This window comes from Vipera berus (genome assembly GCF_964194415.1).
Source record: "Vipera berus genome assembly, chromosome: 1".
Lineage (NCBI taxonomy): Eukaryota > Metazoa > Chordata > Lepidosauria > Squamata > Viperidae > Vipera > Vipera berus.
Window position 1 is genome coordinate 308487816 of NC_138202.1, and position 18806 is coordinate 308506621.

The window sequence follows — 18806 nt, forward strand, 5'->3', positions numbered from 1 at the left end:
TCTCTCAGCCCATGGCATCTGGATTGGTGACAAGCCAACCAGTCAATTCCTTTTGCAACCAACAGATCAAAACTCGGTTGATTCTTCTCCCCCCTCCCCAAAAGTGGATCCTGCACTCGCGGGAGAATTCTACGAAGAAAAAAACCCCACTGAACACATTATCTCTTCAAACCGAGTTTCTCAGTGACTTGTAACATCTTGTCTCTTGCTGCTGTTGAAGTCCATCGGTGAACTTTGTTTTCCCCCCATCACTTGATCACTAAGATTAAGTCTGGCTGGATTGATTTACTAATTAGTTAATTAAAAGTTTGAAATAATTAGTTCTGAGGCAAAGCACTATGACTTAGCTACTAGTCATAATTTAAAAGATCTGTTATTTCACACATACGCATAAACATGTGGGGAGGGGGGAATAGGACAGGAAACCAGTGCCTTTTCTCCTTTGATGAGGTTTTTTTAAAAAAAAAATAAAAAATGTTATTTGTGGTGAAAAGAGGTGGCAACTTACCTATTTGTAGAGATGGAATATATTAGTGCATTGAGTCCTTCTGCACTAAACACATTTCTGTCATAGGTTGGAAAAGCACCAAAGGACAGGTTATGCAGACGGGCAAGTAATCCTTTTTCTTTATTTAAAATATGGATTATCCTAATACAAGATCGGATGACATCTGTGATAACCAGAAATTGGGGATTTCTACCCACTTAAGCTAAGGTCATAGCCTTGGCTTCTAGCTATTTAATCATTTTATTTGGCTCACCTTTCTCTGAGCTCAGCCCGAGAGGACACCTATTATTTTAGGTTTTTAAGATTCTGACAACTTTCTATGAAGCAAACATGACTTCGAGCAGATTTGTACTGTTCCGTTCATTTTTTCTCCTCCATCTTAAGCATGTTTTTACAAGAATAAGGTAGTTCTGATATTAAGGTTTGAATGAGGAGCTTTCATTTGTTTTCTCTAGAAAGTTAAAAACAAAAACTTTTTCACTAAATATTAAGATTGGAAGGAATCTTTTGAAACCATCTAGCTCAATCATCCGCCCATTTAAGAATTTATTACTACCTACAAACAAGTGCATTTGCTGGCCCAGTATTTTTCTCAATCAGAAGATTTGGCTGAGCAATGCAGAATTGTTTCTGACAAAGTAAGCTCCATATCCATTATCCACCTCTGTTGTATTAGAAATGATGCTTATGCCAGTTGCTCAGATTTCCTTTAAAGTCCAACTGGAAGAACAAACTAGGAAAAGGCCTGAGCAACTCTGTGCTGAATTGGTTCAACATCTTTCCCCTAAAGAGACAACTATGATTGAAAGCCCACAAACTACATATTATACACCTGTGTGTTTGCAATCTTTTCAAATTTTTGAAACTTTAGCAAAGGTGCGGAAACATTCAGATTAGGGCCTTTTCAGAGAACCCGTATTTTAATCTGGATATTTTGCAATCCTTTAAAAATCCTTTTAGATTGGTATGTGCTGCCAGCTAATGTACCTCCCCACCCACCCATTTAAATCCTAAACAATTTTCATTATCCTCACATGGCCAGGCCTTTATAAGTACTCGAGGTTAATTTTTTAGTTATGATTTCATCTTGCCAATAACATATGCCACTGAAAAATTACTGGAGACAGATAAATGTATCTAGTAATTTTCAATTTATTTAAATATAAATTTGACTTAACTGTTGATGAATTGTATAGAAATAAATACAAAAATATGTAAAACATTTAGTCAAAGAACTTTATAAATTAAAAAAAATACTTATGCATTGAATTCTGAGGCTTGCGTGACTCATTTATTTTTTTTAACTGTTGAGATATACTTCTTTTTGCATTCAGTGTATAGTTGATTTCTGGGATTTGCTATGACTACAGCCTCTTCCAGCTACAAATATTTTGAAACGTATTCAAGAAAAGTTCTTTTTTTTTAACAAATGAATTCCTCTTTGTTCAAACAGGATGTAGGGATGAGTGACAATGCAGTGTCCTGTTTCCTTGGCTCTTGCTCAGATCTTCTTCAGACTCTCATGGAGGTAACAGTTCCTTCCTCAACCTAAACTGTACATTATTTCTAATTCATCATCCCTCATCAATCTGAACACTTTCAAAGTAATGTCAATAGTTCTGTACATTTAAAACCTATGTGAGGATTGTTGCCAAAGATTCCTGTAAATCAGAAGATAGTAATAGAATGCAAATTTTTAGCCACATTCCACTTGAATAAATGTTTTCATTTTTAGCTGTTTTTTCAAGTAAGATTTCTTGATGCTATTATTACCACTGGTCCTACTGATAATTCTCCTCCTTTTCCAACTCACCTCTGAGTTTCTTTGAACGTGATCATTGTGCGACTATTTTTCAATTATTTTTAAAATGACAATGCTTTTCTCTTCTTACTACATCAGGCTGACATATGCTGTGATGAAATGCCACTTCCTGTGCTGGACACAGAAGATGCCTGGGTGTCTGTTGAAGGGCACAGCTCGTTAGTGGAGTTAGCACTTGAACAGAAACACATCCATTATCCTCTAGTTGAGCACCAGTCTGTGCTTTGCATAGTCTTGTATGGAACCATGAAGTTCTCACTGAAGAACGTGAAGCCCCTCTCTCTCTTCGATAGCAAGGTATTCGGAAAAGACACTTTGTTGAAAGCTGCTGCCTCTGGAAGGAGGGATCCAAGTTAACTGAATGTGAGATGTATCTCTAAGGCCAAAGTTTAAACTCATGCAGGACATTGAATGAGAAGCTGTGGTTGAAGCAGAAAACTCTACAAGTTGCTGGAATTTTTTTGGGCAGTTGTACTGAGTTAGATTTTGTGTTTCATCCACCTACATAGGAATCAAGGTTAATCCACTTTATACATTCCAAGCAGAAATTATTGCTAAGCACATTGATTTGTGCTTTAAATTGTAAGCCGCCCTGAGTCTTCGGAGAAGGGCGGGATATAAATGGGATTAAAAAAAATAATAATGCTGAGTTGATCTGGGAATCTGTTCATTTTCTCACAACTTTTGCATATTGTATACTTACATTAAGCAAGTGTAACTTTCTTATCTTGGTTCCAAAATCCCTCTGTCTTCCATTCTTACAGGGTAAAAATGCTTTTTTCAAAGATTTGACTTCAATTCAGTTGTTGCCTAGTGGAGAAGTGGATCCTACTCTGCTTAGTTTACGCCATCAAGTAAGTTAAATCTGGCTAGGAAATGAACAAGCATACGTGTACTTTTTACAAATTGCTACTGATAATTTTTTTCTTTGCAAGTTCTTAACCAAACTAGTGAGTGCATTGGCCCAGGCCCAAGCTCCATCTAAGACAACAGACAGCCCGGAAGAAGAAGTTGCGGTGTTGCTGAAGGACAGGGATTGGCCTGCCTTGGCTTTGGATCTGGCACATCATCTTCAAATTGCTGAGGATATTATCAGACGGCACTATGTGTGTGAGCTCTATAGTTATGGCCTGGATCATCTTGGAGAAGAGGTACACATTTTGCATGTAGTACAGCAGGCATGAAATTCTGCCTGTTGAGGGCAGCAGCAGATACAAGGTTGTACAGTTTTGTTATGGTTATTGGTGAAACTCATGTACAAATCATGCTTTCAAATCCTGCCTTGGTTTTTATTTCTGCAAATGAAAAGATGCAGTTTGAATACCTTTGATTAAAAAAGCTTGCAGAATTATATCTTAAGAAACGATAAACAGACAGTTTCTGTGCACTGTAGCAGATTTAAAAGTTTATTCTGAGTGATTATGGAGAGCATATTAGAGACAGTAGAGAACAACCATTATGATGTTAAAATACTGTCTTATTTAAGGGAGAAAACATTTCCCAAATTAGCTGCCATGGTCATCACCCCATTCTTCCAAATTTAGATGAAATTCTGGTCAATCAGGATCCATTGCTCTATACTACTGTTCATGTGTTTTTCCTCCACTGCAGCATCTTTTATATGGGTGTAGGTTGGGGAGCAGGAGCAAGTATAGTCTACACCCTTTTACCTTTAAAGACTATATGGAACCTATAGTACTAGAAACCTATTCAGTTGTGTACTACTATAGATTACTATCCTGGAAAATGTCCAGGCAACATTGTTACGTACAATTCTGATTTTAACACCCATGATCCAGTGAGGTCCGGTGCAGCTAACAGGAGTGAGGGATTTCTCCTATCACCAAAATAAACTTTTGGCACCGGCACCGGTGTTTTTGCATGCATTTATCTGGGATATGACATCATCTATCTCCAGTCTACAACACAGTCCTTCCAACATTTCCAAGAAGGCTCCACACCTACTGTATTTGCACCACTCAGGTGACCCTGAGGACACAGATAAACCTCCAGGTGGTCTCAACGACTCTTTGAAAGAATGCAAAAGACCAGCTGTCTGCAAGGAAGATAAAAATTGTTCCATTCCCCACCATTGAGTCACAGCTGAAGAAGCTTCTTGGATGAGAAGTGAAATGTCTTCAAAGAAAAACAAGAAAGTCCAGTTGCCTTGTGAAAAAAGCATTTTGGGGATTCATCTGGTGTGCCATCTAGAAAAGATGCCCTCTTACACATAGCACAGAAAAGAGCAGCGCATCTGTGTCCTCAGGACTCTGCCCTCCAATCTTTGTGCCTTGTAGCAGAAAATAGGAAGGAGAGTAGGAATTAAGTCTAGGTTTTATTAACAGGAAAAGAAAAAGCTTGTGAGCCCTTCTTGGGCATTTGCTCAGAAACTAGCCACACTGAAGCCAAGAGATCTTATTTATGAGACATTTGAAACCTCCAAGTTTGTGTATTTCCAAATTTGGTACTAATTGCACTTTCTTATGCATGTAAATGTTTGTGGATCAAGAAAGCTTCTTATGTTTGTGTAGTGGTGCTTCTTTCATGCCATATATACATAGGGATTTTTTTAGTATATGATATTTATGCACATATTCACAAATACAACCGATCACACGTGACCTTCACCCTTTTTTTTCCTATGCACCCCATTTTTGATTTGCCAGTACAGTATTATACAATGGAGTGAAGCTTTGCAATGAGTAAGTATTGCAGGGATTGAAAGAGTTATGTTTTATTTTTTTAAACATGGCTACCTCTGCATGTTGGCTTTAAGAATTTTTACAGTTGAACATTTCAGTATTAAATTTTGGCGAACAAACAGGTCTGTAATACTTTAACATTTGACAGAGTACCTTTTAAAACTAAAAGTAGCTTGATCAGGAGGTACCTTCTTGGACTGACCTGCATGTACCTCCATTTGTTAGTGGCTTCTTTTCAAAAGTTTTTTTTTTTGAAAACAAGTATTGTTGTGTTGCAAGAATAACAGCTGACCTAGTTAATCTCTTATATATGCAGGCTATTCTTCAGGTAGAGGACAAAGAAGTGCTTGCATCACAGTTGTTGGTGCTGGCTGGACAGAGGCTGGCCTATGCCTTACTGCACACTCAAACAAAAGAAGGCATGGAGCTGTTGGCCAGATTACCTCCAACACTTTGCACTTGGCTTAAAGCTATGGTAAGATCCACTGCCTCTTGAACATATTGCACAATAAGGATCAGTGTATTCAGAAAGCCTTAATCGAAGAAGTTGATAAGTACTTTTGTTTATTAGTGCCGTACAAAAAAAATGAAATGGAGGGGAAAAGATTTCTTACATGAAAATGAAAATAGAGTAATATATGTTGCTCAGCAGCAGGAATGCAGGGTCAGCTTATTTGAGCATGCTAACCTAGATGGACAATATAGGAACCAACACAACAATTACACCAATATTTCCCTAATAGCACGCTCTGCTTAAATATTAACAGTCAATATGGAGTGGAATCTGAACTTCGCTGTGGAAGCATAAGAGAGAGAGTGTAATTTATTTCTGAGAATTTAATGAGTCATTTATACAGTACAAGTAGTACACTCAACATTTTGCATTTTTTTTGGAACAAGGATGGTGCAAAGGATGGAGATGGCTTCTTCATTTAATCTATATTATTGTATAAATGTATTGAACAATGCACGCAAACATCTTCATATTGAGTCTAAATGATACCTATAGTAGTTGGAGGAGGGGCTTTACCTCACTTCAGTGCACTGCACAAAACAGAGACAAGAGTTGATGATATAGGTATGGTTAATCTAAGGGTAGGGTGAGCAGTCTTTTTTGAGATGGTTTTTCCTATAACTCCAGAAGTAAACTGGTGAGGTTGTGTTCCATAACTATAGTTTCCCTGTCTTAGCTGGTCACACTTCTAAATAAAGCATGAAGCCTGCAGTCATTCATCTTTTATCTTCTAAGAATGACTGTGGCAGGGCTGAAAATTCTTCGAAATGATCCTATAGCTACAGCAGTAGTTATCTGCTATATTCCTCACTGAATTCATTAAACTAGCTTACAGGGCTGTTCCTAATCATGAATAGAGATTCTCTTAGGTCCATCGGTTGGGTTTTAGAAATTATTTGGCATATCTTGTTTCTAGTAGAAAATCTAAAGATTGTCTCAATTCTCTCTGCAGGATCCACAAGATCTTAAAAATGTAGAAGTGCCAATTACTACAACTGCTAAATTAGTAAATAAAGTGATAGAACACCTACCAGAAAACCATGGGCAGTACAGTGTTGCCTTGCATCTAATTGAAGCTGTGGAAGGAATGTCATGACAAGAAGACTAAAACTGAAGCACGGTGACTAGAAAGGTCTCTAATAGTATATAAGAACCAGAATCATCTTGATGAAACAGTCTCAAGCATCTTTGGTAATCTAACAGCTCAAGACTTTAGGAGATGATAAATAGATGTGAAGATCTACCTTTGGTGGATAATACCAACAGTGTGTATATTTGTGTATAACTCTAAATATTTATTTCTAATACCAAGCATTTGTGTAATAGTTTGCTTAAGAACAATTTAGTGCTGTTCAAATTAACATGTTAAGAATTTCCTATGTGGTAGAAAATAGACTGCTTTTTAAATGTTAAAGCGAGATGAATTCAATCAGAAGCCAAGAAATCAGAGCTCTTACATATTATGTATGCTGGTTAGGTAATACTTCTTCAAAGTGATAGCCTAATTACATTTAATCAAGAGGCAATTGGCCACCAGGTTACAGCATTAAAGGATGACTTTCCACAATTATATTATGGCTGAGTTTTCACTATAAAAACAGCATCAAGCTGTCTAGTGGGAAAAATTATCATTGTAGAACAAAAAGAAAGATGCTGCCTCTTCATGTTTTAAGTATCAAATAAAATCTGGAGTCTAGTTTTAGTTTTATCACTTCTGTAAAAGCATTGGTCTCATTTGTTACAACTTTCCTTGCTGTATACAGTAGCAGGGGTCTTCAAACTTGGCCCTTTTGACTTGTGGACTTCAACTCCCAGAAGTCCTCAGCCAGTTCACAAGTCATAATAGGGCCAAGTTTGAAGACCCCTGCTGTACAGCTTACTGTAATTTGATATATTCAAATGTCTTCCCTATGCTGAATTTTATATTTGGCCCACAACTATTCCAATATATGACAGTGTTAACATTGAGAAATTGGACTGATTTTAAGAAGTATGGCTTAACTTAAAATCCCTAACCAGCATGCTGGATGGGGAATTCTGGGAGTTGAAGTCTGTGTAAAGTTGCCAAGTTTGAAAAGCCTTGGACGAGGGAGTGCTAAAGTTAGCACAGAATAGATGAAGCAGCTGGGTAGCTTTTGGTCTGGAAAAAAGAGGCTATAGTAGTCCTTCAGTTATTGTAACAGAGTTGTCTGAAATTCAATGGGACTGGGTGATAGAACCAAACTCACGAAGATCCTTCCATTTGTCTGTTGTAGAGGGCGAGTGGAGACTTTGTAAAATAGTATATCATTTTTAAAATGTTAACAATCACAGTGAGTAATTAATTGAATACTGAACTTTCACCCATTCTGTAGAAAACTGTTGACACCCGGATCAGATGAGTTTCTCATTAAAAGGCTACTACAATTTTCAAAACTAAAGGAAGAGCCATCCACCCATACCTATCACTATACAGTTGCAAACAGTTACATAACTAAGTAACTTCTTAATTATGATTGAGAAATCTAGACCAGGATGAAAGTTCCACATACCTTTTTCTTACTGATACGAGATCTGTGGGGTGGGGTGGTGGTGTTTGATTGTGTTGGAAGTAACTATAGAAAAAAGGTTCATGCAGGTCCATGAACTGCAATAAAGCTGCACCACTTACGTGCTAAAGTCTAAAGTCAACCGAACTAAAGAAGCCAGCTTATTCATGGATTTGAATTCCTTGTGTGCTGCTTTTCAGACTTAGAAAGAAAAGGACTATCGGGCATTTCAGTAAGCAGTTTATTAAGTGTATAAGCTTAAATATATACACATGAATTTTAAAGTTAGCTTTCCAGCTCTCGGAGAAACAAGATGTTGGTTTCTGTATAGATACTTCTATATTCCAAGTTTTCGGAAAATATAAATCTTGCTTTAGCAGGTCCAACTTTTGACCGCTATGGGAACAGGCATCATTTCTCACCAAGTATTTGCATACAGCGTGCACATGGAGTCTCTGCTGAATCAGCAATGTATTTTCGACAACGAGGGCACTTAGATTTGGCAGCTGGTAGAACAATGACTTTATAGGCAGCCTCCTCTCGGATATCGCCACCTATTTCAGAAGAGATTTGAATTAATCCCGCATTAAAGCCCATTCTTTGCTGACTTATCTCTAAAGCAAGGGAAGTCCTCCTATAGTTCTATCATCACGTGGCCCAAACACTTTCAATATGTGGATGTGTAACAAAAGTCTACTTACCTTCTAGGTTTATCAGAAATGTGCCTTGAATCATATCGTCAGTATTCACATCTCTAGGTACTTCAGTCAGCAGCATTGTCTGTGATGCCATCATTATTTCATTTAATTGAGATGTACTAGAGCACTCCTCAGGTTGCAGCGCCTAATGATAAGTTATCATGCTGACTAGTTTTTGAAAAGGGTACAGATGCAAACAAATCAGTGACAGTTCTTATTAAGATAATAAGCTAGGACTGGTTTACCATATTTGAGCCACAATGTGATTTGGTGGCAATACATGCAAACTTAAGTCTACTATGGCTTGTTCAGGCTTAATACTATGATATTGGATGTATGCAGAGGACTTTATTATAATTTCAATTTATGGTAATAGTATACCCTTATTTACAATTTAAGAACTCCAAGACATATATAACTACATCAAGTTGGTCCGTAATTGTAGATATACACTAGGGCTCTACAGTCCCAGTACACAGTCATTTTACAAACGGGTTATCTGAATCCTCAAATACTTTGCCTCTATTTCAATAAACTAAAAGTATCAAATAAAAATGGAGTAGTGGGGGAAATCATGGTTATGAAAAATAAGAGTCCAAGGTTGAATATTACTGAACTGCATATCCTATCCCCTAAAAGTAGAAAAGCCAGCAAAAAAATAATGGAAGTCAAAGGAAGTCTCTGGGGCAAGAAAACCAAAAACTTTTCAACTCAAGATCATAGAATCATAGGGTTGAAATTGAGCAAATAAAATAATTCTACATCTTGTCTTTGGATTCTATATCTTGCTTATCAAAATCTGATAAATGAAGGTTTCTATTGAGTCAGACCATTACAGGTAATTCTCAACTTATGACCATTCTTTAATAACTATTCAGTTACTATGGTGCTGAAAGTGACTTTGAACCAATCCCTGCACTTACGACCAGTGCGATGTTTCAATGGTCACGATCAAAATTTAGGTACTTGGCAACCCACATGTATTTATAATCCTTGCAGCATTCTGGGATCACGTGATTGCCATTTGGGACCTTCCCAGCAAAGCCAACCAGCAAAGTCGACGGGAGAAGGCGGCCCCAGTAAAAAAAGATATAAAATTGGGCATGGCTCACTTAATGACGGCATAGTTAGTGACAGAAGTTCTAGTCCCAATTGTCATAAGTTGAGGGTTACCTGTAATTAACTTTGAATATCCCTTTATATTCCGAAGTCTTTCTGAATTAAGGCATTATAAATGGTTTTTGTTTTCACATTTGAAAATTAAAGCACCAGTTGAGATGTAATATTAGGTTATGATTTTTCTGCTTACCTCCATTAATTCAAAGAACAGCCCAGGCTCAATCACCAGAATCACCTGATATTCCGCAGCATTTTTGCCTGCAATAAAGCCAAGGAAACCATCTCTCATTGTGCATGCTCCATCCACTGCTTCTTCCAGGCCTGGCTTCTTCCAGACAGCACTTGTGGTCATCCATCCGGAACGAAACACGCTGTCTGACTCTTGCAAAAGAAAAGAGTGGGGGAAGACGAATGCATTAGATAGCTCTGTAATAGTTGCAGCATTGTACTATATAAAGCTAAGAATAAGGGTTAAAATTTTATGTGGGCTTGTTTGAACACAACTCAAAAACTTCAGCTGATGCAGATATTGAGGTTAATTCATTAGATTCCAGACCAATATTTGTCTCTGATCAAGGAAATGAGTTCTATGAATTAAAGTTCCCCATCTGCCTTAAGTGGCCACACTTGTACCTGCTTCCCAATAATTTTCAGTAATTCAGAACCTGATCTATTAAGAGGGCTCTTAATTTTAATTCTTGCACGGAGCAAGGGTTTGAATTCAGTGATCTGATTATGATTCCATAAATCTGCAAACTTGCACGGACAATTACTTTATTAAGGTACTAGTGTGACTAGAAGGGAAGCAGAACTGTGTATCTTGTCCCTTATTGCAGTAATGGAAGGGATTGCTTCAACACTGAGCTGTCTGGCCTTGTTCAGACATCATTTCATATAACTCCTTTTTAAAAATGTGTACATGCAGATTTCATCCTACAGCTAAGAATGTTAATGACTAAATAAAATTAATACGTATTGATCGTTCTATTTTTTACAAAACAAATGTAAATTATGAGTAACGAATTCAACACATTAAGAGGTTTATGTGAAGAATCTCTAGACTGGATGCAGAGAGTCTGTTTTCTTAATCGTTTTATAACTCTCATACCTTTTCTGTATGGAATATACTGGAATACCTCTTCAGACAGATGTGGAAGGATTGGTGCAAAAGAACGAACCACTGTATCCAAAACTGCAGCCAAAGCTGTTTGACACGAACGGCGTTTAGGATCTTTTTCCTCTTCACAATAAAGTCTGGATTTTAGGAAGGAAAATAATTGGGGAAACAATTTCTAAGCATTAAACATTGTTGGAATAATTTATGTGTATCAAAATACATGTGAGCTGAAGAAACTAGCTGTTTATGTTAGTAACAAAACAATCCATCCCACTCTGTATATTCAGGAAAAATTTATCTTGGGGACAAGTAGTACAGAGCATACATTTTTCATTTTTTGAGGCTTCCTTAAGGATACAAAAGTTCACATACCTGTCCTTAATTATGCTAAAATAAAAACTGGAGAGATCTTTACTGCAAAAGGCTTGAAGTAATCGGATGACTTTTCCGTAGTCATGTTCCTTATATGCCTGTGTAACCTAAGGAATAAAGGAGAAGAAAACAACAGCTAATTAAAAATGCAAATAATTGATCCCAAAGAAAAATAAAGATGGAAAGGAGACAGGAAGTACCAGAAATTGAAAGTTAGAGAGTATAAATTATATCTTTAATCATCTAAACTATTGGCAGACTTAGCTTGTTAATCCCAAAGGTGCTTTTTCAACAGGCAACTGGACTTTCTGTTTCACCTCTTGACTTCTTGGATGAATCAAAGGAAGTCCAGTTGCCTCTTGAAAAAGCACCTTTGGGACTACCATGACCAGGATGACTGAGAATCTCCCTAGACATTTAGCTAGTTAATCATTTTTGCCCTTTTGTACTACTCAAAGCAATACCAGACCAGCCATTTATTGTCCTTTCCTTCTCCTCCATACTACCCTGTCCCAAGATTTCTCCAGTCCTATAACTGTGTCCCTTCTTATAATAAAATTAGGTTTTGACAGTCCATCCCTACTCCTTCCAAGATATAATAGTGGTTTAGATTGCCCATGCTTTGTTTTCAGCATCTTCAAAGGAAGAAAGATGATGTCTAACTGTAGCATTGCCAAAGTAGTCAAACAATCTTGGCTATGCAGGACCTAATTCAGCAAACATCCACAACAGAAGATAGGATGCTAGTAGTCAGATGCTGGTCTCCGAAGACATGCCTTCTACCTGACTTCTCCTTCAAGCTGTAATTTCCTTCTCTATTCACATTTTGTTAATGGATTTGGTAAGTATAATGTTAAGGTTTTCTACTTGGTAGAATGTTTACTAGGTGGAGAAATGATGGAGAAACTATATATATAAATGCTGGCAGAAAAGCAGCAGGTAGCTGTGGTCTACTGCAAAGGGCCCCAACCTTTTGGGCACCAGGGACCGGTTCCATGGAGAAAGGTTTTTCCACGGACCGGAGAGTGTGTGATTTTGTGTGCTGCCTGCATCCTATGGATGAGGCTTTGCTTGTTTGTGCGGCCCGGTTGCTGGCATGCCATGGCCAGGTACCAGTCCACGGACCGGAGGTCTGGTCTACTGGACAGGATTTTCTTAAGCTGCAAGTTGATTTCTTTAGCAGTTCTAGTACAATAATGCAACAGTTAAAAGAGTTCTTTTCTCAAAAAATGTATCCAGTTCACAAATCAACCACTCTGTGCTACTAGTGTCCATAGTCCCAGCCATTCCCTAGTCCTAGTGCTTACCTTGGTAGCGAAGCCATGCAGTAGATGGAGTATGTACTGGTCTATCAGATACATCTCTGATGTGGGGATTGAGTCTGTCTCGGGGCTGAAGCCAGCCAGATTGCCCAACAAAAAACGAAGTGTATTTCGAAGCTATCAACAAATTCCAAAGATAGTTTGTAAAATTCAAGTAATTTTTGAAAAACTTTTACCATCAATGTAAAAGCTATGTATTTCAAATGTGCTATTTATTTTGGGAGGCAAAAAAAAGAGATCATTCAGACAGGTTCTTCTACCACAAGATTTGTTTTGAGATTTAGGGTGAGATGGAATGGAAGTATTTAGAACTTTTCTGGAAATCATCCAGGAGAGCTGCAAGATGGGATGATTCCCAATAGCCACCATATTTCTTCCAGTTCTTTCACCAGTCTCTTCTCCAAAGATTTGGTTTGCAGTGATATAGAAAGGGGCGATTCCTAATGAGTAAAGCTGTCTCAATTCCCATTAATGACGAGTAAGTCCTTTAATTATAATAGAACACTGGGACAGGTCTATTACACTTCAGGCCTAAATACAGGCAACATAGTTCCAATATTTTTATACCAATAATTAGTGAAATTTGCAGCTTAAAAACGTCATACATTGAATACTGCATAAAGAAAGAACAGACAGACAAGGGGAACTTCCCTATCTAGCTGTAAAGGCGCATTAAAATCCCTGTTCCAAAGAGCAAATCCATGGGACAATTATCCTAGGATCAATAACCACGAAGGGCAAGAGTCAGTTTGTGCTTAAAAGAAATAGAGTAGAAACCAGAAGATCCTAAATTCTAATCCGGCCTCAGGTATAAAAGTTAGCTGGCAGACTTGGGCCAGACACTTTCTCCCTGCCCTAGGAAGAAGGCAATGGCAAATCTAAAGCTCAGCACTTCAGAAATGTTGCCAATAAAATTCCAAGCTGTTGTCCATGTATTTCTTAAGAGTTAACTTGAAGGTACAGATAAATAAATACAACCATGATGGGTAAAGTCATTACTATTATCTTATCATATGAAGATACACAAGTGAAAACTTCCAATGGCAAAGGAAGGGCAAACTACTATTGAGATATTATAGAGACACCTTCTTTCCTGACTACACATTCCGGAAAGCTGAACTATTTCTGTAGTGGCTCCTACTTAGGAAAAGGCATCAGAGTGTTCGTTTGCTTACCTTGTTAATATCATCACGAGCAGAACTGAGCACAGTAGGTCCAATTTGCACTTCTGTGTAAACATTGGACTCAGCCACCCACCAGCGTAAAGTATCAGCCCCGTATGGTGGCTCAGTGCTATGGTCCTATACATTGACAAGATGGAGAGGAAACAGCTTTCAGTGCTGGTAACTGCTCAATGAGCCCCTGTTCTCCAAAATAAACTCAACATATTATTTTGTAACTGTGCAGCAAAGTTGGCCATAAAGACATTTCCCCAGAGGAATGTAGAGAGCCTGTCAAGAATCATCAAAAAAATAAACCTCTGAGAAGGTATTCGTTGGACAACTCTTCTGAAAGTCAAATGCTGAACAATGTAACTCTACAAAGCATGACTGATGCACCACCAAAATACAAGCAGCTGCTCACGTTATTTATTAGATTAGATTTTTATCTCACCTTTATAAGTAACTCAAAGCAGTACATAATATAGTACATAATATTCTCCCCTCCTATTTTCTCCATAACAACTCCTCTGTGAGGTGGGTTAGGCTGAGAGTGATTGGCCCAAGGTCACCCAGCTGGCTTTTGTACCTAAGTTCAGACTAGAACTGACAGTCTCCCTAGTTTCTAGGTCAGCAGCTTAACCACTACACCAAACTGGTTGCCTGCTGCAAAGTGAGAAGGAGGGGAAGGTCAAATCATGTTTGCTATTTGAACAACCTTGACATCAGTCAAGGAGGGGCAATGCCAGAAAACAAGTGTCCTGCTTGCTGCTCTGTAAAATATCACACACGTGCACATGGGCACACATATTCTCATATCCTAGCAAACGGAAACAATGCGGTATTGTGATATGGTGATAAGACAGGCCCAGATTCTTGGCCCTGGAAGATCACCAGATAACTTTGGAACAGTCACTCTCTCTTGACCCAAACCTACTTCACAGGATTGTTAAACGGAAAAATGGAAGGGAAAACACTATGTATGCTGAGCTGAGCTCCTCTACAAAAAAAAAAAATGAGTAAAGCAATAAGCAGCTGCTGATGTAACTGCTTGAGGATGGCTTCCTCCTGTGGTCTACTTTAATAGAAAAGAAGCAACAGTTCAGGAGGGGATTCTGAAGTGCAGTTTTCATGATCTATAAATGCCTCCCAGGTAATCTTATTGAAAAACCAAACCTCTAAATCCTTCATGCCAACCAGGTTGGCTAATAGTGACATGAAGCTCAAGTCCAGCATCGAGGGATTGAAGACTGAGAAAAACTTATATAAAGCATTTCCTACATATTAATAGCAGTCTCACGGGTAAATCTGAATTTTAAAATCAGGATTGACTCTTTTTGAACAAGGTTGATCAAAAGTCCTAACCCTAAATCTTACAAGATACAGTAGTCAGTTGAGACAAGATAGCAGAAGCCCACTGGGGAGAAAAAGGTCGTTCTTTTGTTTCCTTTATGGCTGGTTGGCACATAAGACTAAACCATATTTATTGGTACTACCCCCCCTCCCCATTTTCCCCCACAACATCTTTATAGGGTAGGTGAGACTAAGAGAAAGTGACCAGTTCAAAATTACCCAGTGAACTTCCCTAGGCTGTGGGTGGACTTGAACCTTGGTATTTTATCGGTAGCCTAACAGCTCAACCACCGTACTTTACTGCGTTAGTCATTCCAACTCACCAAAACAACCGTCTTACCCTTCCCACCAGCACAGTCACTTCTACGTGAGCCAGGCACAAAAGGCCTCCCATCAGTTTGTGCAAATGAAATGCTACAAAGATCCTCAAAGCAATCCTGCCTGTTGATCTGTTTGTTGTTTTTTACTCATCTAGTGCAGAGTAAATTCATTCACAAAGCTCTTAAAGGTGAACAAACTATGGCAAGGCACACTGTTGCTGAGTCCTAGTTTGCCACTGGTTTAGCTTAACACTTTGTTTTATGTGCCATAGGAATGAAAGATGCAGAAAAAGGAAGCCAGTCTCTATACAGAAATTTTTAAAAAACTAAAACCCTGTGCATTGGGTGTAACAACATAGACCCACACCTGGTTGGGGAAAAAAAAGAAGAAGCTCCAGCTAAGGTTAAAGCTATCAGGCCTGGCAGCTTCTCTTCCCCACAGAGCAACCACTCATAAGCAAACTGAGCAGCAATAAAACTGTTCACTTTTATTACTATTGGTTTCTATAGCTGATGCTCTCAGGTCTATGAGAAAATGATTGTTTGAGGATATATAAGGAAGTTTACCAGTAAAAAAAAATCTAACTCAAGGGATATGTGGGGCAGGAATTTATCTTTTCATCAGGAGCTTTGGACTTTTCCCGCATGGCAATGAGAGCAAAATCAAAAACTTCTGAGGTTAATAAATTATGTTAAATGCATCATCCACATTTTAAACTACCAAGACCAACAATCTGTTGTATGTTGCTTTCCAGGCATACTAAGACTATTCATTTGGCTATTGTTTCTGAATTGCAAAAATCTCCATCACCATGAGATAGCAAAAAGCAGATATTTATGCCCCAAAGTGTAGCACCGTGCTGCCATCTGGTGGCTTGATGGAATTTTGCAATCCTTACATGGTTAACTCTACTACCGTATTAACATTAGAAAATATATTGAGCTGCCCAAAGTACTATTTTGCCCATAATAATTGGAGAGAGGGAGCAGGATTGAATGCCAAAAAGATATTTCCAGGAAGGAAATAACTGAAGCCAAACTGAACCAATAGGCTGCATTTCCAGATGGCAAGTAGAACTATGTAATTACTTACATTGCCTCCATTGATGACAACATCTGGATCAACCACATTGCCGATAGATTTAGACATCTTTTCTCCTTTTTCACCAACAGTGAATCCATGAACAATAAGAGTCCTAGAATAAAGACCTCTGGGTAATCCCATGTTTCCTTTAGATTTCTTCTACATACATTCTTGAAAGACAGCGTATATTACCATAGCTGCCCCAAAACTCATCCACCAACTTACCTATATGGTGCCTTTTTTCGTGTTGCTACACTAATCAAGAGGGACGACTGGAACCAACCTCCCAGCTGGTCTTTTCCTTCCAAGTATACATCAGCTCTTTCACCTGTATCTAAAAACATAAGCAATCTAGTATTTGTATTTGAGATCCTTAAACATTTTGAATAGCTATTTACTTCAGTGTTGAATCAGCTGAAGTGGAAATCATCTAACAGAAATATGGCAACATTTACTAAGTTTTTTTTTAAAAAAAATATAGTACTCTGTTACTCAAATGGCAATTCTGAAGTGTTTATAATGGATTTAATTTCTTTTTTTAAAAAAATCAGAATTTTGTTGCTGTTAGGCAAACCTAATTTATAGACTCTTATACCTAGTAATTATGTTATATTATTGACTTGCCAGGTCAACTGTGAACATAATAGAAGGAAAGAAGACAGAACCTCTGACAAATGCAGCTATTGTATCCCTGAAGTTCTAGGAAAGAAAAATTGGAATTTTTTCCTTTCTACAAAGCTACTAGAAGCGAATGTTCCTTATAAATCTGCTCACCATAATTATTCAAATTCCAGATAAAGTTGTTAAGACTGCCTTTCCCTCTAACACTTCAATTATGTTTGTTCTCTGTCATGTATTGTTCCTTGATAAATTCAAATATAATACTGTGATAAAAATAATGAATGCATCCAGGCATTGTTATGAAAACGTTACACCATTTCCCTGTCTTTCCAAAATATTGGATCCAATATCTATTTTTATTTATTTTTATTTTTATTCCATTTATATCCCGCCCTTCTCCGAAGACTCAGGGCGGCTTACAAGCTTAGCAGTAGCTTTCATATATTCTTACAAATACCTCATTTGAGATTGAAAAATCTTATGCAAATGGAAAATGTTTTGTTAAATTGCATATACTGTGCTGCTTAACTTAGATGCTACATTCTTCTCCAACAAACATCTTGCAGTTTATCAAAGATCACAAGCTTTAACAATTGATAAAGCTAATTAGAGTTATTATTTACAGTTAGAGGGCATAGGTCTTAAAATCCTTTTCTGTTGTTATTTGAGCAATGTACTGTGTATCTTTGATAAGAGACTTTAACCCATAGATTAAACACTGTGTTTTAATGGCAAGTACAATTATCTAGGCCTTTTCCTTTAAATACCCTGTCAGCACTAAAGCTAGGCATTGTAAAACAGTATTCTTTTAGTTAAACATTAGTATGATAGCTCTGCAGGGAATTAGGCTGCTGCATTTATCAGTTCTAGAAAATGATCTTGATGGTCACATGTTTTCTTTAACTGATGCTACACTGGCTTCTCCATTTTTAACTAGAGATTTGGCCTAATTGTGCAGGAAGAAAAATTATGAAATTTTAGTAGCTCATAATCTTGCATTAAAATTTCAATTTGTGACTTTCATGCAGGTAGACAGATCAAAAGCAGCATGCTGCTTTGCAAGAAAGCCCACTTTAGCCCAACTGTATAAATATATTCCAGCTACTAAATCAATTCTAAGTTCAATTCACGCGCATGCACACATGACTATGTGTGCATTGATCTTGACAGAGGATCAAGAAAAATATCCTTTGAAGTAACACTGTGGCACAGAATCCTAGTGGATGATCTTTTAACCACGAGCCAGCAATGTGCAGCAGCAGCCAAAAAAAGCTAATACAATCCTGGGTTGTATAAACACAGGCATAGAATAAAGATCAGGTATTAAGAATCAAGGTGAGGTATTAAGTACCGCTTTATAAAACCCTAGTAAGACCACATCTGAAATACTGCAGCCAATTTTAGTCACCATATCACAAAAAAGATGTTGAGAGTTTGGAAAAAAAATCAGAGAAGAACAACTAAGATGATCAAAGGCCTGGAGACTAAAAAATATGAAGAACAGCTGCAGGACTTGGCTTTGGTTAGTCTAAAGAAAAGAAGAAATAGGGGAGACATTATAGCAGT

General features: G+C 37.7%; 2 protein-coding genes across 7 annotated transcripts in view; one reads left to right on the forward strand and one right to left on the reverse strand.

The window, feature by feature from the left end:
* The window catches only part of RAB3GAP2 (RAB3 GTPase activating non-catalytic protein subunit 2), a 60860-nt gene extending 53606 nt beyond the window's left edge, over positions 1–7254 (forward strand). For all 3 annotated transcript variants that reach the window (XM_081312932.1, XM_081312933.1, XM_081312934.1), the window contains 7 exons: positions 575–610; positions 1962–2036; positions 2409–2627; positions 3095–3184; positions 3266–3481; positions 5349–5507; positions 6499–7254. In XM_081312932.1, coding sequence (XP_081169058.1) covers positions 575–610; positions 1962–2036; positions 2409–2627; positions 3095–3184; positions 3266–3481; positions 5349–5507; positions 6499–6642 — 939 coding nt within the window. In that variant the 3' untranslated portion in view covers positions 6643–7254. The remainder of the gene's footprint in view (positions 1–574; positions 611–1961; positions 2037–2408; positions 2628–3094; positions 3185–3265; positions 3482–5348; positions 5508–6498) is intronic.
* A 1045-nt stretch (positions 7255–8299) lies between these two features.
* IARS2 (isoleucyl-tRNA synthetase 2, mitochondrial) overlaps positions 8300–18806 on the reverse strand; it is a 36874-nt gene continuing 26367 nt past the window's right edge. For 2 of the 4 annotated variants that reach the window (XM_081312935.1, XM_081312937.1), the window contains 9 exons: positions 16845–16953; positions 16629–16731; positions 13878–14003; positions 12688–12819; positions 11381–11487; positions 11000–11145; positions 10082–10272; positions 8776–8917; positions 8300–8628 (listed from right to left, as the gene is read on the reverse strand). In XM_081312935.1, coding sequence (XP_081169061.1) covers positions 8486–8628; positions 8776–8917; positions 10082–10272; positions 11000–11145; positions 11381–11487; positions 12688–12819; positions 13878–14003; positions 16629–16731; positions 16845–16953 — 1199 coding nt within the window. In that variant the 3' untranslated portion in view covers positions 8300–8485. Of the gene's footprint in view, positions 8629–8775; positions 8941–10081; positions 10273–10999; positions 11146–11380; positions 11488–12687; positions 12820–13877; positions 14004–16628; positions 16732–16844; positions 16954–18806 lie in introns of all 4 variants that reach the window. The other 2 variants (XR_014024515.1, XM_081312936.1) reach the window with 2 other exon arrangements.